At 44.6% G+C, this 27,048-nt stretch overlaps 2 protein-coding genes across 3 annotated transcripts; both read right to left on the bottom strand.

The window, feature by feature from the left end:
• Positions 1–709: 709 nt before the first annotated feature.
• Positions 710–6,315, bottom strand: LOC121840202 (low choriolytic enzyme-like). Of its 2 annotated transcripts, XM_042302466.1 has the most exons (11): positions 6,223–6,248; positions 6,012–6,077; positions 5,791–5,846; positions 5,575–5,643; positions 5,399–5,448; positions 2,928–3,009; positions 2,720–2,834; positions 2,397–2,569; positions 1,487–1,568; positions 1,085–1,206; positions 710–975 (listed from the first exon to the last, which is right to left on the bottom strand). In XM_042302466.1, exons 4-11 carry the CDS (start codon positions 5,627–5,629, stop codon positions 971–973), a joined length of 684 nt encoding a protein of 227 aa, XP_042158400.1. In that variant the 5' UTR covers positions 5,630–5,643; positions 5,791–5,846; positions 6,012–6,077; positions 6,223–6,248; the 3' UTR covers positions 710–970. The 2 variants fall into 2 exon arrangements, with proteins under 2 accessions (XP_042158400.1, XP_042158399.1); XM_042302465.1 differs by lacking the exon at positions 5,791–5,846 and having other exon boundaries at positions 6,223–6,315.
• Positions 6,316–19,605: 13,290 nt separating this feature from the next.
• LOC121840156 (zinc metalloproteinase nas-6-like) lies at positions 19,606–21,818 on the bottom strand. Its single transcript, XM_042302026.1, is given in 6 exon segments — positions 19,606–19,750; positions 19,860–19,941; positions 19,944–19,980; positions 20,267–20,348; positions 21,338–21,510; positions 21,689–21,818. Coding segments are annotated over 6 exon segments (459 nt in total). The 5' UTR covers positions 21,769–21,818; the 3' UTR covers positions 19,606–19,745.
• Positions 21,819–27,048: the final 5,230 nt, after the last annotated feature.

Consider the following 27,048-nt stretch of genomic DNA (forward strand, 5'->3'; position numbering starts at 1 on the left):
CCCATGGCTGCACCCTTGCACTGTCATGCGAAATCCATCGATTAGGGACTAATGAAGTCATTTCAATTGACTGACTTCATTATGTGGACTAACTCAGTAAATTCTTTGAAGTTACCTTTATATTGGCCTCCCGAGTGGCGCAGAGGTTTGAAGCACTGCATCTCCGTGCAAGAGGCGTCACCACAGTCCCTGGTTTGAATCCAGGCTGCATCACATTCGGCCGTGACTGGGAGTCCCATAGGGCGGCTCACAATTGTCCCAGGGTCATCCAGGTTTGGCCGTCATTGTAAATAAGAATTTATTCTTAACTCACTTGCCAAGTTAAAAAAACAAATATATTCCTTGCTAAAAGGTGAGCCACTTTTAATGCTACCGGTTATCCTGAGTTGAGCTCACCGAATTTACCTCACCAACTCCTCAAACCTGTTTCGTAGTACACCCTCCTAGAGGGCAACATTCAGATTTTGGTGAATCTATGAGCCCTGCTGTCTAAGTCCTGAGTTAGAGTCATCGTTTAAATAATTTGTTGCCTAGCTAGTCGGCCAAGTTCAAGGTATAAACCACCATTAATTTAAGTCGTCTCTCCTGGTACACTAGATCTACTTCCTCTCTGATCCCACCCTGGACGTATGATGAGCATAGCTGAGAAGGTCCATTTTAGAATGAAATAGAACACTGCAAGCAACATCACACAGTGGATTCTTTTCAGTCTAGGTCATGTTATTTATTTCCAAGACAAGTGCAGTGGTATAGGCCGAATTCAAGGCAGCAAGTGTACACAGGAGAAATAAAACCACTGCCTGCAGCCAGCCACACGTATAATACATCAGAAAGCTTTAAGGGACTTGTCCAACTTATTCATTGTTGTGAAGAGAAGTTAGGATGTCAGTGCCATGTGTGTTGGAATCAGTCGGCAGCAGTGGTGTTGGAATCTTCTTCGATGGTGTAATAAATGCTAAACTGTGCATTGTTATTCTGGGAAAGACAGGACAGGAACATGGTTAGAATACAGTGTGATAATGACTACATTTACAAAGGCAGCCCAATTCTGATATTTTTCCTGTCTGTGTGCACACGTCTTTACCACATTGATAGAGTTTGTTAAGGCGTGCTATGTCCAGGGGGCTCAGGTGATTTCTCTGTCCAATCTGGACTCCACTCTTCTTGGAGTCAATAGTGGGGTTCCGGTTTGATGAGAAGTAATAACTGCCAGGAGAAACCCAACAATGGGGATTTGAGGAAATGCTACTTTAACAAGGACTGCATCACAATGTCACCCTATTCCCAATATAGTGCACCTAGTTTGACCAGAGCCCAGGTCAAAAGTAGTGACTTAAATAGGGAGCCATTTGGGACACACAGAGAAATGTTACTGGAGCTGGATACTGATGATACAACTCATCTTTACTTATTGCTAGCAGTTTAAAAACAAGGCGAGGAAAATTGAGACTTCATTGGGAATAAGGAGGAGAGGAGTGTGACTGACGTTCCGTAGTGCATTATGGAGTCGTAGTCATAGGGCAGATCCTGAGTGTCTCCTTCCTTCACCTTAAAGTTATCTTCTTTTCCTGGAAGTTAAAAGAGGCAGACGTGACTGGTGGACACTGCTGGGTGTGATTGTGATATAGGGGAATGAAAGTGGAAATCTAGACAAGTTGTTGAGATGGAAACCATTAAGTTGAACCTCTAGCAGGAGGAAACTCTACACGATTCAAGGCATGACTATTGCATCTTACCTAAGGAAACCCATAGCGGGTGGCCTTCAAGTTCAAGAGCTTACATGTTATCCCAGGATACCCATTACGGGTGGCAACTGTAGATGACAATGTGGTGCTATTCATGTAAGGGGAATTTAGCGAACAAGGTTGCTGCGTTCACACCAGGGGAAATTCGCAGGAGTTAACGAATTCAGTTATATTCCACATAATTGGAAATTAGTCTATGAAATACATAGTATTGGTTTCAAACTGAAGAACACTGATGGTTATAGAGCTGGTGCTGTGAGATTAGGATATCAGGATTCAAGGTTACTATGATATTAGGCTATCAGGACCTGCTTAGACAAAGCAATTTTAACAGTAGAGAACAGGGTTGCAATGTATGGGGAAATTAATGGCTGCAGGAATGAGTACATGATAAATGGAACATTTAGGCATAAATATATGAACGCCTGTTCTGTCCTTGTGGTGTACTGTCTATTTTTGTTATGTAGGGTTTCATGGTGTCTGGACCCCAGGAAGAGCAGCTGCTGCTTTAGCAGTACCTAATGTCAATAGTTATTCTATACGGTCTTCACTCCAGACTACAAAAAGCTCAACAAGGTGTGCTAGTGTTGGGCTGGTACAAATGCCTGCACACTGCAGCTCTTCGGTTTAGCATGTGTTGGTGTGAGTTACCTGAGACCACGTTGTCCCACTGTATGGTGATGTATTGGTCACGGTCTGGCCGTGTGTGCTCGTGGTGCAGGCCCAGGGCATGCATCAGCTCATGACACAGGTTCCCCACGTTACAGGCTCTACCGAAGTACAGAGGCTGGGCCCCGCCCTGAAAACCTACATACGACGCACAGCTAGAGTTAAGGGAAGAAAGGTGAGAGAAGGGGGAGAAAGAGTGGATATGACAGGAAGAGAGAAAAATAAAGGAAAATGAAGGAGCGGTTGTGAGTTAACTGTAAACTGCTGGGAAGGAGAGTGTGTTAATGTGACCATTTTGGACTCACCCTGTCCCAGAGATTAACTCTATGTAGTTAATCTCATTGGTGTATTCGTGGAAGAGGATACACGTCTGGTCTGAAATCATCTTGAACGCTGCTAGCATAGTTTCCTTTCTGTCCACTGTGGGGGATCAGAGACAATGCATATCATTCTCACTGTATTAGAAATCATCTAGTGTTAGTGCTCATCTCTCCTACTGTATTCGACACTCACCCAGATCACCGTTGATCTTGTAGGGGATAGAAGTGACGCCTTCATTCTCCGGCCAAAGTGACTTCACAGCTAATCGGTCTTCCTGTAGAACAAAACACCTAGTCTTAAATCCAGCTGTCGCTAGAGTATAGGCCTCAAATTAAAATTGTTATTTCAGCATTTCCCCTATGAATTTTTTTAAATTCTAAAATGGTAAAACTATTTCAAAGTAAACTTAAATGACTAAAACCAGACTAAGTATGTAGAAAAGATATACAGTGTACTTTCCATGACAGACTGACCAGGTGAATGCTATGATCCTTACAGAGGTCACCTGTTCAATCAGTGTATATGAAGAGACCGGTTAAAGGAGGATTGTTAAGCCTTGCGACATGGATCATGTATATATGTCATTCAGAGGGTGAATGGGCAGGACAAAATATTGAAGTACCTTTGAACAGGGTATGGTAGGTGCCAGGCTCACCAGTTTGAGTGTGTCAAGAACTGCAACGTTGCTGGGCATTTCACACCCAGTTTCCCCCATGTGTGTGTGAAGAAGGGTCCACCACCCAAAGGACATCCAGCCAATGGTCAAAAATTGGTGATACGAATTGTGCAGAGCAACAGACGGGCTACAGTTAGTCAATTGACAGTCCAGGAAAACATTTGTGCCCTGAGATCATAAAAACGCACAACTCGAAGTACCTTGACACAAATGGCAGCCAACAACCTTACAGAGTTCCACTTCTTTCAGCAAATAACTTGTTGCAGTGGACACAGGAGAACGGGATAAACATCTGATGAATCCCGTTTTTTGCAATTTCACGCTGATGGGAGGACTAGGGTATGGAGAAAACCACATGCATCCATCATGCCGTGAGGCAACATTGCAGGCTGGTGAGAGGCAGTGTGACGCGTTCACGGCACACATGATAAAAGTGGAGCAACGTTTGAACGCCACAGGATTTCTGAACATAATTGAAAACCAGGTGCATCCCTTCATGGCAGTAGTGTATCCATCTGTGAAGGGATTTTTTTTCAGCAGGATAATGCCCCATGCCACAAGGCCAGGAATGGTTCCACAAACATGACAGTGAATTCAGCTTAATGCAGTTGCCTGCCCAGTCACCAGATCTCAATCCAATTAAGCATCTGTGGGATGAGATGGAACGAGCCATTTCGGATTAGAGATCCACTACCAGCCAACTGGGCACAACGATGGGAAGCATTGGGGAAATCATGGGGCCAGCATTCATGTGGAACGCTCGACATCTTGTAGAGTCCATGCCCTGACGAATTGAGGCTTTTCTGAGGGCAAAGGGGGGTGCAACTCAATACTAGGTGATCCTAATCTAATCACCCAGTCCCTACAAACACACAGGTATCTTTCCTGAGTCAGTTGCCGGAGAAGAAGGAAACCGCTCAGGGATTTCACCACGAGCCCAATGGTGACTTTAATGGCTGTGATAGGAGAAAACTGAGAATGGAACAACATTGTAGTTACTCTACAATACTAACCTGATTGACAGTGAAAAGGAAGCCTGTATAGAATACAATTCCAAAACATGCATCCTGTTTGCAACAATAATTCACCTTTCAGCAGAACAATAACCTAAAACACAAGGGCAAATCTGCACTGGAGTCGTTTACCAAGACAGAATGTTCCAGAGTGGCCGAGTTACAGTTTTGACAAATCTACAGCAAGACCTGAAAATAGTAGTTTGGTAATGAACAACCAATTTGACAGCTTAAATAATTGAGAAGAATTAAGTGGGCAACTGTTGCACAACCCAGGTGTGGAAAGCTCTTAGACTTACCTAGAGAGACTCACAGCTGTAATCACTGCCTAAGGTGCTTCTACAAAGAATTGACTCTGGGATGCGAATAGTTGACATATATTTTTGCATTTCATTTATCACGCAAATATTTCCAAAAATATTATGGGGTATTTTGTGTAGACAGGTTAGAATTTTTATTTCATCCGTTTTGAATTCAGGCTGTCAAAAAAAAAAGTGAAATAGGTCAAGGGGTATGAATGCTTTCGGGAAGGCACTTACCACCTTCTGGTATACAGACTGAAACTAATGATTGCAAAAAAGGCAGAATGTTAAATAAAATGACATTGAAACTTACTCTACTGGTGGTCCGTGGTGTTGATCCTTCAGATGGTCAAAATATCCACAGGAAAGTACTGTTAACACAACTTTTAGAGTGGCGGTACTGAAGTTGAAATTTCTATCACTTAGTAGTATGCCGGCATTGTGTATTTTCCTGTGGATATTTTGGGTCTCAAATTTTGACCATCTGAAGGACCAACACCATGGACAACCAACCGGTAGAGCAAGTTCAAATGTACTTCTAGTCAACAATCTGGCTTGAATTATTTTGCAGTCATTAGCTTCAGGCTGTGTATACCAGAAGGTGGTATCAATTGGATTCATCAGCTTAAAAGACGCAAGTAACAGGAGAGAAAGCAGAGATCATAGACTCACCGAAACCAGAATGTCTCCCTCCATGATAGCAAGGTCGAACTGTAAGTCCTCTGTAACAGAGAGAGAGGGTCTGAAACAACATGTACTGGTTACAAGTCACTACCTCCAGTACCATTAAAGTCCAGACCTCATGATAGAGGTCCAGGATTGCACGCTTCATCTAATGAATGCGTTACCTTCTCTGGTTTCAGGTGTTTTATACCAATCATTTTGTCTGTGACGTGGCCCCATCGAGGCAGTAGAACCTGAAGGGAATTGTGAACAAACTACATTTATAATATATCATTGTTTATTGATAGATAAGGCATAAACTTGAAGACAACAGATTGAGTTGTTTCTTTGGGCCCCATCACCCCAAGAGACTGACTTGATAAATCACAGTATAGGCCTACCTGTGGCAGAGAAAGTCACATTTGTAGAATTGTTGATGGGGTTTTAGAGTTGTCCACTGAAACACAGAAGAAGAAAAATATTACTAAGCAGAACAGTACAATAACATAGTTTTGCAGTACGGCTGGCATACATTAAATAAAAAAGTGAAAAACAGGAAAGAGGCCTAGCTTTCAGACTATCACCTAACAAAATGACTGGTCCCCAATGCAGGCCTGCCTACCTGTGGCAGGGAAAGTAGCATTTGAAGTAGTAGCATTTGTGAAATTGGCTATGGGAACACTGCCCACTGAAACACACAAGGGAAACATAATACATGTGACATAATAATAACATGGTCAACCAATTGGCCTCTGTGAAATTGGCCTGGCCTACAGTACCTCAATTGGAAAACACTCAAAAGTAGGACGTCACAACAAAATTACTGGTCCTACCTTGGACAACCCAGAGAATCAAAAGCCAAACCATGTTGCAACGATGATCGTCCCCAGGATTTGGGAGAAAAGAACCAAAGAAACGGCACAAACAAATTCACACACTTGCTCTCTTTCCAGTCAAAGAGTGGGTGGGGCAGCAATCACAAAGTAACAGGTGCTGGTGTGGTCACTTGCTTTTAAGTTCTCAACCTCAACAACATATGGCGCTAAGTGTCTCTCGACTCATTTTCCTGCCATTTCGACCTAAGGAAGAAGAAGAATGTGCCTCGCTGTTAAACAGTAAAAACGTGGCAGTGATATGCCATGTTCAAGTGCTACTCGGAACTAGGAAACTCTGAAATGTCAGACATGCAAACTGGTTGTAGTTAAACACGCAGTGCAGGAAAAAGTACGCAATAGTCATTCTTGAGTCAAAGTAAAGATAATTTAATAGACTCAAGTAACAGTAACCCAGTGAAACACTACTTGAGTAAAAGTCTAAACGTATCTGGTTTTAAATGTACTTAAGTACAGTGGTGGAAAATTGAACCCTGTGGCACCCCCATAGAGACTGCCAGAAGTCAAAAGTAAATGTTATACATCAAATTCCTTATAAGGCCGCATGTTTTTAAAAATGTATTTATGGACTGACAGGGTGCACTCAGATCCGGGACACTGTAAAGTCCATGGAGAATAAGAGCACCTCCTCCCAGCTGCCCACTGCTCTGAGGCTAGGAAACACTGTTACCACCGATAAATCCACTATAATTGAGAATTTCAATAAGCATTCCTCTACGGCTGGCCATGCTTTCCACCTGGCTACCCCTACCCCGGTCAACTACCCGGCACCCTCAACAGCAACCCGCCCAAGCCCTCCTTCACCCAAATCCAGATAGCTGATGTTCTGAAAAAGCTGCAAAATCTGGACCCCTACAAATCAGCCGGGCTAGACAATCTGGACCCTCGCTTTTTAAAATGATCTTCCGAAACTGTTGCAACCCCTATTACTAGCCTGTTAAACCTCTCTTTCGTATCGTCTGAGATTCCCAAAGATTGGAATGCTGCCGCAGTCATCCCCCTCTTCAAAGGGGTGACACTCTAGACCCAAACTGCTACAGACCTATATCTATCCTACCCTGTCTTTCTAAGGTCTTCGAAAGCCAAGTTAACAAACAGATTACAGACCCTTTCGAATCCCACCGTACCTTCTCCGCTATGCAATCTGGTTTCAGAGCTGGTCATGGGTGCACCACAGCCACGCTCAAGTACCTAAATTATATCATAACCGCCATGGATAAGAGACATTACTGTGCAGCCGTATTCTTTGACCTGGCCAAGGCTTTCGACTCTGTCAATCACCACATTCTTATTGGCAGACTCGACAGCCTTGGTTTCTCAAATGATTGGCTCGCCTGGTTTACCAACTACTTCTCTGATAGAGTTCAGTGTGTCAAATCGGAGGGCATGTTATCCGGACCTCTGGCAGTCTCTATGGGGGTGCCACAGGGTTCAATTCTCGGGCCGACTCTCTTCTCTGTATAGACGACACAGACGACACCATTCTGTATACTTCTGGCCCCTCTTTGGACACTGTGTTAACTAACCTCCAGATGAGCTTCAATGCCATACAACTCTCCTTACGTGGCCTCCAACTGCTTTCAAATGCAAGTAAAACTAAATGCATGCTATTCAATCGGTCACCCCCGGAACCAAAATGAGGCTCAGTAGTGTGTGTGTGTGGCCTCCACGTGCCTGTATGACCTCCCTACAACGCCTGGGCATGCTCCTGATGACAGTCTGTGGGGCAACGTGGCGTTGGTGGATGGAGCGAGACATGATGTCCCAGATGTGCTCATTTGGATTCAGGTCTGGGGAACGGGCGGGCCAGTCCATAGCATCAATGCCTTCCTCTTGCAGGAACTGCTGACACACTCCAGCCACATGAGGTCTAGCATTGTCTTGCATTAGGAGGAACCCAGGGCCAACCACACCAGCATATGCTCTCACAAGGGGTCTGAGGATCTCATCTCGGTACCTAATGGCAGTCAGGCTACCTCTGGCGAGCACATGGAGGGCAGTGCGGCCCCCCAAAGAAATACCACCCCACACCATGACTGATCCATCGCCAAACCGGTCATGCTGGAGGATGTTGCAGGCAGCAGAACGTTCTCCACGGCGTTTCCAGACTCTGTCACGTCTGTCACGTGCTCAGTGTGAACCTGCTTTCATCTGTGAAGAGCACAGGGCGCCAGTGGCGAATTTGCCAATCTTGGTGTTCTCTGACAAATGCCAACGTCCTGCACGGTGTTGGGCTGTAAGCACAACCCCCACCTGTGGATGTCTGGCCCTCATACCACCCTCATGGAGTCTGTTTCTGACCGTTTGAGCAGACACATGCACATTTGTGGCCTGCTAGCGGTCATTTTGCAGGGCTCTGGCAGTGCTCCTCCTGCTCCTCCTTGCACAAAGGTGGAGGTAGCGGTCCTGCTGCTGGGTTGTTGCCCTCCTACAGCCTCCACGACGTCTCCTGATGTACTGGCCTGTCTCCTGGTAGCGGCTCCATGCTCTGGACACTTCGCTGACAGACACAGCAAACCTTCTTGCCGCAGCTCGCATTGATGTGCCATCCTGGATGAGCTGCACTACCTCAAATCAAATCAAATTTATTTATATAGCCCTTCGTACATCAGCTGATATCTCAAAGTGCTGTACAGAAACCCAGGCTAAAACCCCAAACAGCAAGCAATGCAGGTGTAGAAGCACGGTGGCTAGGAAAAACTCCCTAGAAAGACCAAAACCTAGGAAGAAACCTAGAGAGGAACCAGGCTATGTGGGGTGGCCAGTCCTCTTCTGGCTGTGCCGGGTGGAGATTATAACAGAACATGGCCAAGATGTTCAAATGTTCATAAATGACCAGCATGGTCGAGCAGCAGCACGGTCAGATGGACTGGGGACAGCAAGGATTCATCATGTCAGGTAGTCCTGGGGCATGGTCCTAGGGCTCAGGTCCTCCGAGAGAGAGAGAAAGAAAGAGAGAATTAGAGAGAGCATATGTGGGGTGGCAAGGTCCTCTTCTGGCTGTGCCGGGTGGAGATTTTAACAGAACATGGCCAAGATGTTCAAATGTTCATAAATGACCAGCATGGTCGAATAATAATAAGGCAGAACAGTTGAAACTGGAGCAGCAGCACGGCCAGGTGGACTGGGGACAGCAAGGAGTCATCATGTCAGGCAGTCCTGGGGCATGGTCCTAGGGCTCAGGTCCTCCGAGAGAGAGAAAGAAAGAGAGAAGGAGAGAATTAGAGAACGCACACTTAGATTCACACAGGACACCGAATAGGACAGGAGAAGTACTCCAGATATAAATCAAATCAAATCAAATCAAATTTTATTTGTCACATACACATGGTAAGCAGATGTTAATGCGAGTGTAGCGAAATGCTTGTGCTTCTAGTTCCGACAATGCAGTAATAACCAACAAGTAATCTAACTAACAATTCCAAAACTACTGTCTTATACACAGTGTAAGGGGATAAAGAATATGTACATAAGGATATATGAATGAGTGATGGTACAGAGCAGCATAGGCAAGATACAGTAGCTGATATCGAGTACAGTATATACATATGAGATGAGTATGTAAACAAAGTGGCATAGTTAAAGTGGCTAGTGATACATGTATTACATAAGGATGCAGTCGATGATATAGAGTACAGTATATACGTATGCATATGAGATGAATAATGTAGGGTATGTAAACATTATATAAGGTAGCATTGTTTAAAGTGGCTAGTGATATATTTACATAATTTCCCATCAATTCCCATTATTAAAGTGGCTGGAGTTGAGTCAGTGTCAGTGTCAGTGTGTTGGCAGCAGCCACTCAATGTTAGTGGTGGCTGTTTAACAGTCTGATGGCCTTGAGATAGAAGCTGTTTTTCAGTCTCTCGGTCCCAGCTTTGATGCACCTGTACTGACCTCGCCTTCTGGATGATAGCGGGGTGAACAGGCAGTGGCTCGGGTGGTTGATGTCCTTGATGATCTTTATGGCCTTCCGGTAACATCGGGTGGTGTAGGTGTCCTGGAGGGCAGGTAGTTTGCCCCCGGTGATGCGTTGTGCAGACCTCACTACCCTCTGGAGAGCCTTACGGTTGAGGGCGGAGCAGTTGCCGTACCACGCGGTGATACAGCCCGCCAGGATGCTCTCGATTGTGCATCTGTAGAAGTTTGTGAGTGCTTTTGGTGACAAGCCGAATTTCTTCAGCCTCCTGAGGTTGAAGAGGCGCTGCTGCTTCTTCTTCACGATGCTGTCTGTGTGAGTGGACCAATTCAGTTTGTCTGTGATGTGTATGCCGAGGAACTTAAAACTTGCTACCCTCTCCACTACTGTTCCATCGATGTGGATAGGGGGTGTTCCCTCTGCTGTTTCCTGAAGTCCGCAATCATCTCCTTAGTTTTGTTGACGTTGAGTGTGAGGTTATTTTCCTGACACCACACTCCGAGGGCCCTCACCTCCTCCCTGTAGGCCGTCTCGTCGTTGTTGGTAATCAAGCCTACCACTGTTGTGTCGTCTGCAAACTTGATGATTGAGTTGGAGGCGTGCGTGGCCACGCAGTCGTGGGTGAACAGGGAGTACAGGAGAGGGCTCAGAACGCACCCTTGTGGGGCCCCAGTGTTGAGGATCAGCGGGGAGGAGATGTTGTTGCCTACCCTCACCACCTGGGGGCGGCCCGTCAGGAAGTCCAGTACCCAGTTGCACAGGGCGGGGTCGAGACCCAGGGTCTCGAGCTTGATGACGAGCTTGGAGGGTACTATGGTGTTGAATGCCGAGCTGTAGTCGATGAACAGCATTCTCACATAGGTATTCCTCTTGTCCAGATGGGTTAGGGCAGTGTGCAGTGTGGTTGAGATTGCATCGTCTGTGGACCTATTTGGGCGGTAAGCAAATTGGAGTGGGTCTAGGGTGTCAGGTAGGGTGGAGGTGATATGGTCCTTGACTAGTCTCTCAAAGCACTTCATGATGACGGATGTGAGTGCTACGGGGCGGTAGTCGTTTAGCTCAGTTACCTTAGCTTTCTTGGGAACAGGAACAATGGTGGCCCTCTTGAAGCATGTGGGAACAGCAGACTGGTATAGGGATTGATTGAATATGTCCGTAAACACACCGGCCAGCTGGTCTGCGCAAAAAGTTATTTAGTCTGCCTGGGAGCAAGACATCCTGGTCCGTGGCTGGGCTGGATTTCTTCCTGTAGTCCGTGATTGACTGTAGACCCTGCCACATGCCTCTTGTGTCTGAGCCGTTGAATTGAGATTCTACTTTGTCTCTGTACTGACGCTTAGCTTGTTTAATAGCCTTGCGGAGGGAATAGCTGCACTGTTTGTATTCAGTCATGTTACCAGACACCTTGCCCTGATTAAAAGCAGTGGTTCGTGCTTTCAGTTTCACACGAATGCTGCCATCAATCCACGGTTTCTGGTTAGGGAATGTTTTAATCGTTGCTATGGAAACGACATCTTCAACGCACGTTCTAATGAACTCGCACACCGAATCAGCGTATTCGTCAATGTTGTTATCTGACGCAATACGAAACATCTCCCAGTCCACGTGATGGAAGCAGTCTTGGAGTGTGGAGTCAGCTTGGTCAGACCAGCGTTGAACAGACCTCAGCGTGGGAGCCTCTTGTTTTAGTTTCTGTCTGTAGGCAGGGATCAACAAAATGGAGTCGTGGTCAGCTTTTCCGAAAGGGGGCGGGGCAGGGCCTTATATGCGTCGCGGAAGTTAGAGTAACAATGATCCAAGGTCTTTCCACCCCTGGTTGTGCAATCGATATGCTGATAAAATGTAGGGAGTCTTGTTTTCAGATTAGCCTTGTTAAAATCCCCAGCTACAATGAATGCAGCCTCCGGATAAATCGTTTCCAGTTTGCAGAGAGTTAAATAAAGTTTGTTCAGAGCCATCGATGTGTCTGCTTGGGGGGATATATACGGCTGTTATTATAATCGAGGAGAATTCTCTTGGTAGATAATGCGGTCTACATTTGATTGTGAGGAGTTCTAAATCAGGTGAACAGAAGGATTTGAGTTCCTGTATGTTTCTTTCATCACACCATGTCACGTTAGTCATAAGGCATACGCCCCCGCCCCTCTTCTTACCAGAAAGATGTTTGTTTCTGTCGGCGCGATGCGTGGAGAAACCCGTTGGCTGCACCGCCTCGGATAGCGTCTCTCCAGTGAGCCATGTTTCCGTGAAACAAAGAACGTTACAGTCTCTGATGTCCCTCTGGAATGCTACCCTTGCTCGGATTTCATCAACCTTGTTGTCAAGAGACTGGACATTGGCAAGAAGAATGCTAGGGAGTGGTACACGGTGTGCCCGTCTCCGGAGTCTGACCAGAAGACCGCCTCGTTTCCCTCTTTTCGGAGTCGTTTTTTTTTTGGGTCGCTGCATGGAATCCACTCCGTTGTCCTGTTTGTAAGGCAGAACACAGGATCCGCGTCGCGAAAAACATATTCTTGGTCGTACTGATGGTGAGTTGACGCTGATCTTATATTCAGTAGTTCTTCTCGACTGTATGTAATGAAACCTAAGATGACCTGGGGTACTAATGTAAGAAATAACACGTAAAAAAAACAAAAAACTGCATAGTTTCCTAGGAACGCGAAGCGAGGCAGCCATCTCTGTCGGCGCCGGAAGTTGAGCCCCTAGCCCCCAGACACATAAACTACTGCAGCATAAATACTGGAGGCTGAGACAGGAGGGGTCAGGAGACACTGTGGCCTCATCCGAGGACACCCCCGGACAGGGCTAAACAGGAAGGATATAACCCCACCCACTTTGCCAAAGCACAGCCCCCACACCACTAGAAGGATATCTTCAACCACCAACTTACCATCCTGAGACAAGGCTGAGTATAGCCCACAAAGATCTCTGCCATGGCACAACCCAAGGGGGGCGCCAACCCAGACAGGATGACCCCATCAGTGAATCAACCCACTCAGGTGACGCACCCCTTCCAGGGACGGCATGAGAGAGCCCCAGTAAGCCAGTGACTCAGCCCCTGTAATAGGGTTAGAGGCAGAGAATCCCAGTGGAAAGAGGGGAACCGGCCAGGCAGAGACAGCAAGGGCGGTTCGTTGTTCCAGAGCCTTTCCGTTCACCTTCCCACTCCTGGGCCAGACTACACTCAATCATATGACCCACTGAAGAGATGAGTCTTCAGTAAAGACTTAAAGGTTGAGACCGAGTTTGCGTCTCTGACATGGGTAGGCAGACCGTTCCATAAAAATGGAGCTCTATAGGAGAAAGCCCTGCCTCCAGCTGTTTGCTTAGAAAATCTAGGGACAATTAGGAGGCCTGCGTCTTGTGACCGTAGCGTACGTGTAGGTATGTACGGCAGGACCAAATCAGAGAGATAGGTAGGAGCAAGCCCATGTAATGCTTTGTAGGTTAGCAGTAAAACCTTGAAATCAGCCCTTGCTTTGACAGGAAGCCAGTGTAGAGAGGCTAGCACTGGAGTAATATGATCAAATTTTTTGGTTCTAGTCAGGATTCTAGCAGCCGTATTTAGTACCAACTGAAGTTTATTTAGTGCTTTATCCGGGTAGCCGGAAAGTAGAGCATTGTAGTAGTCTAACCTAGAAGTGACAAAAGCATGGATTAATTTTTCTGCATCATTTTTGGACAGAAAGTTTCTGATTTTTGCGATGTTACGTAGATGGAAAAAAGCTGTCCTTGAAATGGTCTTGATATGTTCTTCAAAAGAGAGATCAGGGTCCAGAGTAACGCCGAGGTCCTTTACAGTTTTATTTGAGACGACTGTACAACCATTAAGATTAATTGTCAGATTCAACAGAAGATCTCTTTGTTTCTTGGGACCTAGAACAAGCATCTCTGTTTAAAAGTAGAAAGTTTGCAGCCATCCACTTCCTTAGGTCTGAAACACATGCTTCTAGCAAGGGCAATTTTGGGGCTTCACCATGTTTCATTGAAATGTACAGCTGTGTGTCATCCGCATAGCAGTGAAAGTTAACATTATGTTTTCGAATAACATCCCCAAGAGGTAAAATATATAGTGAAAACAATCGTGGTCCTAAAACGGAACCTTGAGGAACACCGAAATTTACAGTTGATTTGTCAGAGGACAAACCATTCACAGAGACAAACTGATATCTTTCCGACAGATAAGATCTAAACCAGTCCAGAACTTGTCCGTGTAGACCAATTTGGGTTTCCAATCTCTCCAAAAGAATGTGGTGATCGATGGTATCAAAAGCAGCACTAAAGTCTAGGAGCACGAGGACAGATGCAGAGCCTCGGTCCGATGCCATTAAAATGTCATTTACCACCTTCACAAATGCCGGCTCAGTGCTATGATGGGGTCTAAAACCAGACTGAAGCATTTCGTATACATTGTTTGTCTTCAGGAAGGCAGTAAGTTGCTGCGCAACAGCCTTTTCTAAAAATGTTGAGAGGAATGGAAGATTCGATATTGGCCGATAGTTTTTATATTTTCTGGGTCAAGGTTTGGCTTTTTCAAGAGAGGCTTTATTACTGCCACTTTTAGTGAGTTTGGTACACATCCGGTGGATAGAGAGCTGTTTATTATGTTCAACATAGGAGGGCCAAGCACAGGAAGCAGCTCTTTCAGTAGTTTAGTTGGAATAGGGTCCAGTATGCAGCTTGAAGGTTTAGAGGCCATGATTATTTTCATCATTGTGTCAAGAGATATAGTACTAAAACACTTGAGCGTCTCTCTTGATCCTAGGTCCTGGGAGAGTTGTGCAGACTCAGGACAACTGAGCTTTGAAGGAATACGCAGATTTAAAGAGGAGTCCGTAATTTGCTTTCTAATAATCATAATCTTTTCCTCAAAGAAGTTCATGGATTTATCACTGCTAAAGTGAAAGTCATCCTCTCTTGGGGAATGCTGCTTTTTAGTTAGCTTTGCGACAGTATCCAAAAGGAATTTCGGATTGTTCTTATTTTCCTCAATTAAGTTAGAAAAATAGGATGATCGAGCAGCAGTAAGGGCTCTTCGGGACTGCATGGTACTGTCTTTCCAAGCTAGTCGGAAAACTTCCAGTTTGGTGTGGCGCCATTTCCGTTCCAATTTTCTGGAAGCTTGCTTCAGAGCTCGGGTATTTTCTGTGTACCAGGGAGCTAGTTTCTTATGAGAAATGTTTTTAGTTTTTAGGGGTGCAACTGCATCTAGGGTATTGTGCAAGGTTAAATTGAGTTCCTCAGTTAGGTGGTTAAGTAATTTTTGTCCTCTGGCGTCCTTGCAGCCATCCACTTCCTTATGTCTGAAACACATGCTGAGCCACTTGTGTGGGTTGTAGACTCCGTCTCATGCTACCACTAGAGTGAAAGCACCGCCAGCATTCAAAAGTGACCAAAACATCAGCCAGGAAGCATAGGAAGTGAGAAGTGGTCTGTGGTTACCATTTGCAGAACCACTCCTTTATTGGGGGTGTCTTGCTAATTGCCTATCATTTCCACCTGTTGTCTATTTCATTTGCACAACAGCATGTGAAATTTATTGTCAATCAGTGTTGCTTCCTAAGTGGACAGTTTGATTTCACAGAAGTGTGATTGACTTAGAGATACATTGTGTTGTTTAAGTGTTCCCTTTATTCTTTTGAGCAGTGTATATTGCCATTGTATCTGAGAGGAGGAGAGACATTTTTTTTTATTTTATTTTTTTTATGGTGCGACTCAAGCGCCTATCAATTTACCTATCAATATGTATATTGTCACAAGTTGTCATACTTAATTTATTTCAAGTACTTAACCAGGTAGGCTAGTTGAGAACAAGTTCTCATTTGCAACTGCGACCTGGCCAAGATAAAGCATAGCAGTGTGAACAGACAACACAGATTTACACATGGAGTAAACAATTAACAAGTCAATAACACAGTAGACAAAAAAAGAGAGTCTATATACATTGTGTGCAAAAGGCATGAGGAGGTAGGCGAATAATTACAATTTTGCAGATTAACACTGGAGTGATAAATTATCAGATGGTCATGTACAGGTAGAGATATTGGTGTGCAAAAGAGCAGAAAAGTAAATAAATACAAACAGTATGGGGATGAGGTAGGTAAAATTGGGTGGGCTATTTACCGATAGACTATGTACAGCTGCAGCGATCGGTTAGCTGCTAAGATAGCAGATGTTTGAAGTTGGTGAGGGAGATAAAAGTCTCCAACTTCAGCGATTTTTGCAATTTGTTCCAGTCACAGGCAGCAGAGAACTGGAACGAAAGGCAGCCAAATGAGGTGTTGGCTTCAGGGATGATCAGTGAGATCAGTGAGTGACACCTGCTGGAGCGCATGCTACGGGTGGGTGTTGCCATCGTGACCAGTGAACTGAGATAAGGCGGAGCTTTACCTAGCATGGACTTGTTGATGACCTGGAGCCAGTGGGTCTGGCGACGAATATGTAGCGAGGGCCAGCCGACTAGAGCGTACAGGTCGCAGTGGTGGGTGGTATAAGGTGCTTTAGTAACAAAACGGATGGCACTGTGATAAACTGCATCCAGTTTGCTGAGTAGAGTATTGGAAGCTATTTTGTAGATGACATCGCCGAAGTCGATGATCGGTAGGATAGTCAGTATTCCTATGGTAAGTTTGGCGGCGTGAGTGAAGGAGGCTTTGTTGCGGAATAGAAAGCCGACTCTAGATTTGATTTTAGATTGGAGATGTTTGATATGAGTCTGGAAGGAGAGTTTACAGTCTAGCCAGACACCTAGGTACTGATAGATGTCCACATATTCTAGGTCGGAGCCATCAGGGTGGTGATATAAGTCGGGCGTGCGGGTGCAGGCAGCGAACGGTTGAAAAGCATGCATTTGGTTTTACTAGCGTTTAAGAGCAGTTGGAGGCCACGGAAGGAGTGTTGTATGGCATTGAAGCTCGTTTGGAGGTTAGATAGCAGTGTCCAAGGACGGGCCGGAAGTATACAGAATGGTGTCGTCTGCATAGAGGTGGATCAGGGAATCGCCCGCAGCAAGAGCAACATCATTGATATATACAGAGAAAAGAGTCGGCCCGAGAATTGAACCCTGTGGACCGGACAGCATGCCCTCCGATTTGACACACTGAACTCTGTCTGCAAAGTAGTTGGTGAACCAGGCAAGGCAGTCATCAGAAAAACCGAGGCTACTGAGTCTGCCAATAAGAATATGGTGATTGACAGAGTCAAAAGCCTTGGCAAGGTCGATGAAGACGGCTGCACAGTACTGTCTTTTATCGATGGCGTTATATCTTTTAGTACCTTGAGCATTTGTGACAAAATAGGAGATATAAAGTAATGTACATGATTTATATGTAGTACTCTCGAAAATAAACACTATTGATTGATTTGGAGACTGGTTTCTGTCTATTTTATGCAAATAAGTATCTTACAAATTCTTAGAAATGGGCAGTGTTTTAATTGAATTGGTTGATGAACATATAGGAATGAAATTCCTTTAACAACTACCCACCGCTTCGACCTGTACGCTCTCGTTGGTTGGCCCTCGCTTCATACTCATCGCCAAACCCACTGGCTACAGGTCATCTACAAGTCTCTGCTAGGTAAAGGCCCACCTTTTCTCAGCTCACTGGTCACCATAGCAGCACTCACTCGTAGCACGCACTCCAGCAGGTATATCTCACTGGTCACCCCCAAAGCCAATTCCTCCTTTGGTCTTTCCTTACAGTTCTCTGCTGCCAATGACTGGAACGAACTGCAAAAATCACTGAAGCTGGAGACTCATATTATCTCCCTCACTAGCTTTAAGCACCAGCTGTCAGAGCAGCTCACAGATCACTGCACCTGTACATAGCCCATCTGTAAACAGACCATCTATCTACCTCATCCCCATAGTGTATTTATTTATTTTGCTCCTTTGCACCCCAGTATCTCGACTTGCACATTGATCTTCTGCACATCTACCATTCCAGTTTTTAATTGCCCTATTGTAATTACTTTGCCACCATGGCCTATTTATTGCCTTAACTCCCTTGTCTTACCTCATTTGCACTCACTGTATACAGACTTTTCATTTTTCTAATGTATTATTGACTGTATGTTTTGTTTATTGTCAAAAATAGTCAATTGTCAAAAATATAAATAGTAAAGTACAGATACCCCCAAAAAATGACTTTAGTACTACTTTAAATTATTTTTACTTAAGTACTTTGCCATCTTTTGTGCACACATGTTTACATTGCTGTTAGTGAGGATTTCTCCTTGCCAAGATAATCCTTCCACCTGACAGGTGTGGCATATCAAGAAACTTAAATAGCATGGTCATTACACAGGTGCACCTTATGCTGGGGACAATAAAAAGCCACAGATGTCTCAAGTTGAGTGTGCAATTGGCATGCTGACTGCAGGAAGGCCCACCAGAGCGGTTGCTAGAGAATTGAATGTTCATTTCTCTACCATAAGCTGCCTCAAACATCGTTTTAGAGAAGTTGTAACCCCGCTGGCTACTATTTCCATCTAATATTGCCCCTTTTGTGGGGACGAACTCATTCTGATTGGCCGGGCCTGGCTGCAAGAGCCCTCCAAGGCCCACCCCATGGCTGCACCCTTGCACTGTCATGCGAAATCCATCGATTAGGGACTAATGAAGTCATTTCAATTGACTGACTTCATTATGTGGACTAACTCAGTAAATTCTTTGAAGTTACCTTTATATTGGCCTCCCGAGTGGCGCAGAGGTTTGAAGCACTGCATCTCCGTGCAAGAGGCGTCACCACAGTCCCTGGTTTGAATCCAGGCTGCATCACATTCGGCCGTGACTGGGAGTCCCATAGGGCGGCTCACAATTGTCCCAGGGTCATCCAGGTTTGGCCGTCATTGTAAATAAGAATTTATTCTTAACTCACTTGCCAAGTTAAAAAAAAAAACAAATATATTCCTTGCTAAAAGGTGAGCCACTTTTAATGCTACCGGTTATCCTGAGTTGAGCTCACCGAATTTACCTCACCAACTCCTCAAACCTGTTTCGTAGTACACCCTCCTAGAGGGCAACATTCAGATTTTGGTGAATCTATGAGCCCTGCTGTCTAAGTCCTGAGTTAGAGTCATCGTTTAAATAATTTGTTGCCTAGCTAGTCGGCCAAGTTCAAGGTATAAACCACCATTAATTTAAGTCGTCTCTCCTGGTACACTAGATCTACTTCCTCTCTGATCCCACCCTGGACGTGTGATGAGCATAGCTGAGAAGGTCCATTTTAGAATGAAATAGAACACTGCAAGCAACATCACACAGTGGATTCTTTTCAGTCTAGGTCATGTTATTTATTTCCAAGACAAGTGCAGTGGTATAGGCCGAATTCAAGGCAGCAAGAGTACACAGGAGAAATAAAACCACCTGCCTGCAGCCAGCCACACGTATAATACATCAGAAAGCTTTAAGGGACTTGTTCAACTTATTCATTGTTGTGAAGAGAAGTTAGGATGTCAGTGCCATGTGTGTTGGAATCAGTCGGCAGCAGTGGTGTTGGAATCTTCTTCGATGGTGTAATAAATGCTAAACTGTGCATTGTTATTCTGGGAAAGACAGGACAGGAACATGGTTAGAATACAGTGTGATAATGACTACATTTACAAAGGCAGCCCAATTCTGATATTTTTCCTGTCTGTGTGCACACGTCTTTACCACATTGATAGAGTTTGTTAAGGCGTGCTATGTCCAGGGGGCTCAGGTGATTTCTCTGTCCAATCTGGACTCCCTCTTCTTGGAGTCAATAGTGGGGTTCCGGTTTGATGAGAAGTAATAACTGCCAGGAGAAACCCAACAATGGGGATTTGAGGACTTGCTACTTTAACAAGGACTGCATCACAATGTCACCCTATTCCCAATATAGTGCACCTAGTTTGACCAGAGCCCAGGTCAAAAGTAGTGACTTAAATAGGGAGCCATTTGGGACACACAGAGAAATGTTACTGGAGCTGGATACTGATGATCACAGTAAAACTCATCTTTACTTATTGCTAGCAGTTTAAAAACAAGGCGAGGAAAATTGAGACTTCATTGGGAATAAGGAGCAGAGCAGTGTGACTGACGTTCCGTAGTGCATTATGGAGTCGTAGTCATAGGGCAGGTCCTGAGTGTCTCCTTCCTTCACCTTAAAGTTATCTTGTTTTCCTGAAGTTAAAAGAGTTAAAGAGGCAGATGTGACTGGTGGACACTGCTGGGTGTGAATGTGATATAGGGGAATGAAAATGGAAATGTATACAAGTTGTTGAGATGGAAACCATTAAGTTGAACCTCTAGCAGGAGGAAACTCTACATGATTCAAGGCATGAATATTTCATCTTACCTAATGAAACCCATTGCGGGTGGTAATTAACAAAACTGTTCAAAAGAGCTTACATGTTATCCCAGGATACCCATTACGGGTGGCAACTGTAGATATTTTGACAGGATGTGGTGCGGTAATAGATGACAATGTCGTTATTCGCGTCTGGCAAATTTAGCCAACAAGGTTGCTGCAATCATGCCAGGGGAAATTCGCAGGAGTTAATTCAGTTATATTCTACATAATTGGAAGTTAGTCTATGAAATACATAGTATTGGTCTCAAACTGAAGAACACTGATGGTTACTGGTGTAAGATTCTCTCTGGTGTTGACAGAACTGGTACTGTGAGATTAGGAGATCAGGATTCAAGGTTGCTATGGTTAGGCTATCAGGACCTGCTTAGACAAAGCAATTGCAACAGTAGAGAAAAGGGTTGCAATGTATGGGGAAATGACTGGCTGCAGTATTTCTGTTATAATAAGTACATGATAAATGGAACGTTAAGGCATAAATGTATGAAAGACTATTCTTATTTTAAACTCATGTTGTTCTGTCCTTGTGGTGCAGTCTATTAAATATTATGTAGTGTTTCATGTGTGGAGCCCAGGAAGAGTAGCTGCTGCTTAGGCAGTACCTAATAAAATACTAAATGTCAATAGTTAGTTCTGTACAGTCTTCACTCCAGACCACAAAAAGCTGAATCAGGTATGTTAGTGTTGGGCTAGTACTAAATCCTACACTGCAGCTCTTCAGGGGACAAATTGACCAGCCCTGCCCCTGATCCACATGTAATGCCCGTGAGGTGGTTTAGTATGTTGTGTTGGTGTGAGTAACCTGGGACCACGTTGTCCCACTGTATGGTGACGTATTGGTCACGGTCTGGCCGTGTGTGCTCGTGGTGCAGGCCCAGGGCATGCATCAGCTCATGGCACAGGTTCCCCACGTTACAGGCTCTACCGAAGTACAGAGACTGGGCCCCGCCCTGAAAACCTACATACGACGCACAGCTAGAGTTGAGGAAGAAAGAGAAAGGTGAGAGGAGGAGAGAAATGGAGGAGAAAGAGGGGATTTGACAGGAAGAGAGAAAATAAAAGGATTGAACACAGGAAAAAGGAAGGAGAGGTTGTGAGTTAACTGTAAACTGCTGGGAAGGAGAGAGTGTTAATGTGTCCACTTTGGACTCACCCTGTCCCAGAGATGATGTTTATGTAGTTAATCTCATTGGTGTATTCATGGAAGAGGATACACGTCTGGTCTGAAATCATCTTGAACGCTGCTAGTATAGTTACCTTTCTGTCCACTGTGTGGATCAGAGACAATCTACCATTAACGGTGCATATCATTCTCACTGTATTAGAAAACATCTAGTGTTAGTGTTCATCTCTCCTACTGTATTCGACACTCACCCAGATCATCGTTGATCTTGTAGGGGATAGAAGCGACGCCCATCTTTCTCAGGCCAAAGTGACTTCACAGCTAATCGGTCTTCCTGTAGGACAAAACACCTAGTCTTAAATCCAGCTGTCGCGAGACAGCATAGGCCTCAAATTAAAATTGTTATTTCAGCATTTCCCCTATGAATTTTTTTAAATTCTAAAATGGTAAAACTATTTCAGTAAACTTAAATGACTAAAACCAGACTAAGTATGTAGGAAAAACAATGGAGCAATATACAGTGTACTTTCCATGACAGACTGACCAGGTGAATGCTATGATCCTTACAGAGGTCACCTGTTCAATCAGTGTATATGAAGAGACCGGTTAAAGGAGGATTGTTAAGCCTTGCGACATGGATCATGTATATATGCCATTCAGAGGGTGAAAAGGCAGGACAAAATATTGAAGTACCTTTGATCAGGGTATGGTAGGTACCAGGCTCACCAGTTTGAGTGTGTCAATAACTGCAACGTTGCTGGGTATTTCACTCAGTTTCCAGTGTGTGTGAAGAATGGTCCACCACCCAAAGGACATCCAGCCAATGGCAGTCCAGTGGTCGAAAATGGGTGACACGAATTGTGCAGAGCAACAGACGGGCTACAGTTAGTCAATTGACAGTCCAGGAAAACATTTGTGCCCTGAGATCATAAAAACACAACTCGAAGTACCTTGACACAAATGGCAGCCAACAACCTTACAGAGTTCCACTTCTTTCAGCAAATAACTTGTTGCAGTGGACACAGGAGAACAGGGATAAACATCTGATGAATCCCGTTTTTTTTGCAATTTCACGCTGATGGGAGGACTAGGGTATGGAGAAAACCACATGCATCCATCATGCCGTGAGGCAACATTGCAGGCTGGTGAGAGGCAGTGTGACGCGTTCACGGCACACATGATAAAAGTGGAGCAACGTTTGAACGCCACAGGATTTCTGAACATAATTGAAAACCAGGTGCATCCCTTCATGGCAGTAGTGTATCCATCTGTGAAGGGATTTTTTTTCAGCAGGATAATGCCCCATGCCACAAGGCCAGGAATGGTTCCACAAACATGACAGTGAATTCAGCTTAATGCAGTGGCCTGCCCAGTCACCAGATCTCAATCCAATTAAGCATCTGTGGGATGAGATGGAACGAGCCATTTCGGATTAGAGATCCACTACCAGCCAACTGGGCACAACGATGGGAAGCATTGGGGAAATCATGGGGCCAGCATTCCTGTGGAACGCTCGACATCTTGTAGAGTCCATGCCCTGACGAATTGAGGCTTTTCTGAGGGCAAAGGGGGGTGCAACTCAATACTAGGTGATCCTAATCTAATCACCCAGTCCCTACAAACACACAGGTATCTTTCCTGAGTCAGTTGCCGGAGAAGAAGGAAACCGCTCAGGGATTTCACCACGAGCCCAATGGTGACTTTAATGGCTGTGATAGGAGAAAACTGAGAATGGAACAACATTGTAGTTACTCTACAATACTAACCTGATTGACAGTGAAAAGGAAGCCTGTATAGAATACAATTCCAAAACATGCATCCTGTTTGCAACAATAATTCACCTTTCAGCAGAACAATAACCTAAAACACAAGGGCAAATCTGCACTGGAGTCGTTTACCAAGACAAATGTTCCAGAGTGGCCGAGTTACAGTTTTGACAAATCTACAGCAAGACCTGAAAATAGTTGTTTGGTAATGAACAACCAATTTGACAGCTTAAATAATTGAGAATAATTAAGTGGGCAACTGTTGCACAACCCAGGTGTGGAAAGCTCTTAGACTTACCTAGAGAGACTCACAGCTGTAATCACTGCCTAAGGTGCTTCTACAAAGAATTGACTCTGGGATGCAAATAGTTGACATATATTTTTGCATTTCATTTATCACGCAAATATTTCCAAAAATATTATGGGGTATTTTGTGTAGACAGGTTAGAATTTTTATTTCATCCGTTTTGAATTCAGGCTGTCAAAAAAAAAAAGTGAAATAGGTCAAGGGGTATGAATGCTTTCGGGAAGGCACTTACCACCTTCTGGTATACAGACTGAAACTAATGATTGCAAAAAGGCAGAATGTTAAATAAAATGACATTGAAACTTACTCTACTGGTGGTCCGTGGTGTTGATCCTTCAGATGGTCAAAATATCCACAGGAAAGTACTGTTAACACAACTTTTTAGAGTGGCGGTACTGAAGTTGAAATTTCTATCACTTAGTAGTATGCCGGCATTGTGTATTTTCCTGTGGATATTTTGGGTCTCAAATTTTGACCATCTGAAGGACCAACACCATGGACAACCAACCGGTAGAGCAAATTCAAATGTACTTCTAGTCAACAATCTGGCTTGAATTATTTTGCAGTCATTAGCTTCAGGCTGTGTATACCAGAAGGTGGTATCAATTGGATTCATCAGCTTAAAAGACGCAAGTAACAGGAGAGAAAGCAGAGATCATAGACTCACCGAAACCAGAATGTCTCCCTCCATGATAGCAAGGTCGAACTGTAAGTCCTCTGTAACAGAGAGAGAGGGTCTGAAACAACATGTACTGGTTACAAGTCACTACCTCCAGTACCATTAAAGTCCAGACCTCATGATAGAGGTCCAGGATTGCACGCTTCATCTAATGAATGCGTTACCTTCTCTGGTTTCAGGTGTTTTATACCAATCATTTTGTCTGTGACGTGGCCCCATCGAGGCAGTAGAACCTGAAGGGAATTGTGAACAAACTACATTTATAATATATCATTGTTTATTGATAGATAAGGCATAAACTTGAAGACAACAGATTGAGTTGTTTCTTTGGGCCCCATCACCCCAAGAGACTGACTTGATAAATCACAGTATAGGCCTACCTGTGGCAGAGAAAGTCACATTTGTAGAATTGTTGATGGGGTTTTTAGAGTTGTCCACTGAAACACAGAAGAAGAAAAATATTACTAAGCAGAACAGTACAATAACATAGTTTTGCAGTACGGCTGGCATACATTAAATAAAAAAGTGAAAAACAGGAAAGAGGCCTAGCTTTCAGACTATCACCTAACAAAATGACTGGTCCCCAATGCAGGCCTGCCTACCTGTGGCAGGGAAAGTAGCATTTGAAGTAGTAGCATTTGTGAAATTGGCTATGGGAACACTGCCCACTGAAACACACAAGGGAAACATAATACATGTGACATAATAATAACATGGTCAACCAATTGGCCTCTGTGAAATTGGCCTGGCCTACAGTACCTCAATTGGAAAACACTCAAAAGTAGGACGTCACAACAAAATTACTGGTCCTACCTTGGACAACCCAGAGAATCAAAAGCCAAACCATGTTGCAACGATGATCGTCCCCAGGATTTGGGAGAAAAGAACCAAAGAAACGGCACAAACAAATTCACACACTTGCTCTCTTTCCAGTCAAAGAGTGGGTGGGGCAGCAATCACAAAGTAACAGGTGCTGGTGTGGTCACTTGCTTTTAAGTTCTCAACCTCAACAACATATGGCGCTAAGTGTCTCTCGACTCATTTTCCTGCCATTTCGACCTAAGGAAGAAGAAGAATGTGCCTCGCTGTTAAACAGTAAAAACGTGGCAGTGATATGCCGTGTTCAAGTGCTACTCGGAACTAGGAAACTCTGAAATGTCAGACATGCGAACTGGTTGTAGTTAAAAGGAAAAAGTACGCAATAGTCATTCTTGAGTCAAAGTAAAGATACTTCAATAGACTCAAGTAACAGTAACCCAGTGAAACACTACTTGAGTAAAAGTCTAAAAGTATCTGGTTTTAATTGTACTTAAGTACAGTGGTGGAAAATTGAACCCTGTGGCACCCCCATAGAGACTGCCAGAGGTCAAAAGTAAATGTTATACATCAAATTCCTTATAAGGCCGCATGTTTTTAAAAATGTATTTATGGACTGACAGGGTGCACTCAGATCTGGGACACTGTAAAGTCCATGGAGAATAAGAGCACCTCCTCCCAGCTGCCCACTGCTCTGAGGCTAGGAAACACTGTTACCACCGATAAATCCACTATAATTGAGAATTTCAATAAGCATTCCTCTACGGCTGGCCATGCTTTCCACCTGGCTGCCCTTACCCCGGTCAACTACCCAGCACCGTCAACAGCAACCCGCCCAAGCCCTCCTTCACCCAAATCCAGATAGCCGATGTTCTGAAAAAGCTGCAAAATCTGGACCCCTACAAATCAGCCGGGCTAGACAATCTGGACCCTCGCTTTTTAAAATGATCTTCCGAAACTGTTGCAACCCCTATTACTAGCCTGTTAAACCTCTCTTTCGTATCGTCTGAGATTCCCAAAGATTGGAATGCTGCCGCAGTCATCCCCCTCTTCAAAGGGGGTGACACTCTAGACCCAAACTGCTACAGACCTATATCTATCCTACCCTGTCTTTCTAAGGTCTTCGAAAGCCAAGTTAACAAACAGATTACCGACCATTTCGAATCCCACCGTACCTTCTCCGCTATGCAATCTGGTTTCAGAGCTGGTCATGGGTGCACCATAGCCACGCTCAAGGACCTAAATTATATCATAACTGCCATAGATAAGAGACATTACTGTGCAGCCGTATCCATTGACCTGGCCAAGGCTTTCGACTCTGTCAATCACCACATTCTTATTGGCAGACTCGACAGCCCTGGTTTCTCAAATGATTGGCTCGCCTGGTTTACCAACTACTTCTCTGATAGAGTTCAGTGTGTCAAATCGGAGGGCCTGTTATCCGGACCTCTGGCAGTCTCTATGGGGGTGCCACAGGGTTCAATTCTCGGGCCGACTCTCTTCTCTGTATACATCAATGATGTCGCTCTTGCTGCTGGTGATTCTCTGATCCACCTCGACGCAGACGACACCATTCTGTATACTTCTGGCCCCTCTTTGGACACTGTGTTAACTAACCTCCAGATGAGCTTCAATGCCATACAACTCTCCTTCCGTGGCCTCCAACTGCTCTCAAATGCAAGTAAAACTAAATGCATGCTATTCAATCGGCCACCCCCGGAACCTGCCCGCCCGTCCAGCATCACTACTCTGGACGGCTCTGACTTAGAATACGTGGACAACTACAAATACCTAGGTGTCTGGTTAGACTGTAAACTCTCCT

This window comes from Oncorhynchus tshawytscha, linkage group LG20 (genome assembly GCF_018296145.1).
Source record: "Oncorhynchus tshawytscha isolate Ot180627B linkage group LG20, Otsh_v2.0, whole genome shotgun sequence".
Classification (NCBI taxonomy): domain Eukaryota; kingdom Metazoa; phylum Chordata; class Actinopteri; order Salmoniformes; family Salmonidae; genus Oncorhynchus; species Oncorhynchus tshawytscha.

Bases quoted from the DNA above. Each gene is read 5' to 3' on its own strand.
- LOC121840202 (XM_042302465.1), bottom strand. From the start codon at position 6,256: ATGGTTTGGCTTTTGATTCTCTGGGTTGTCCAAG. The intron at 5,644-6,011 runs GTAGGCAGGCCT...AATTCCCTTCAG, and splicing joins TGCTACTTTCCCTGCCACAG to GTTCTACTGCCTCGATGGGG. The intron at 1,207-1,486 runs GTCAGTCACACT...TTCTCCTGGCAG, and splicing joins TCCATAATGCACTACGGAAC to TTATTACTTCTCATCAAACC.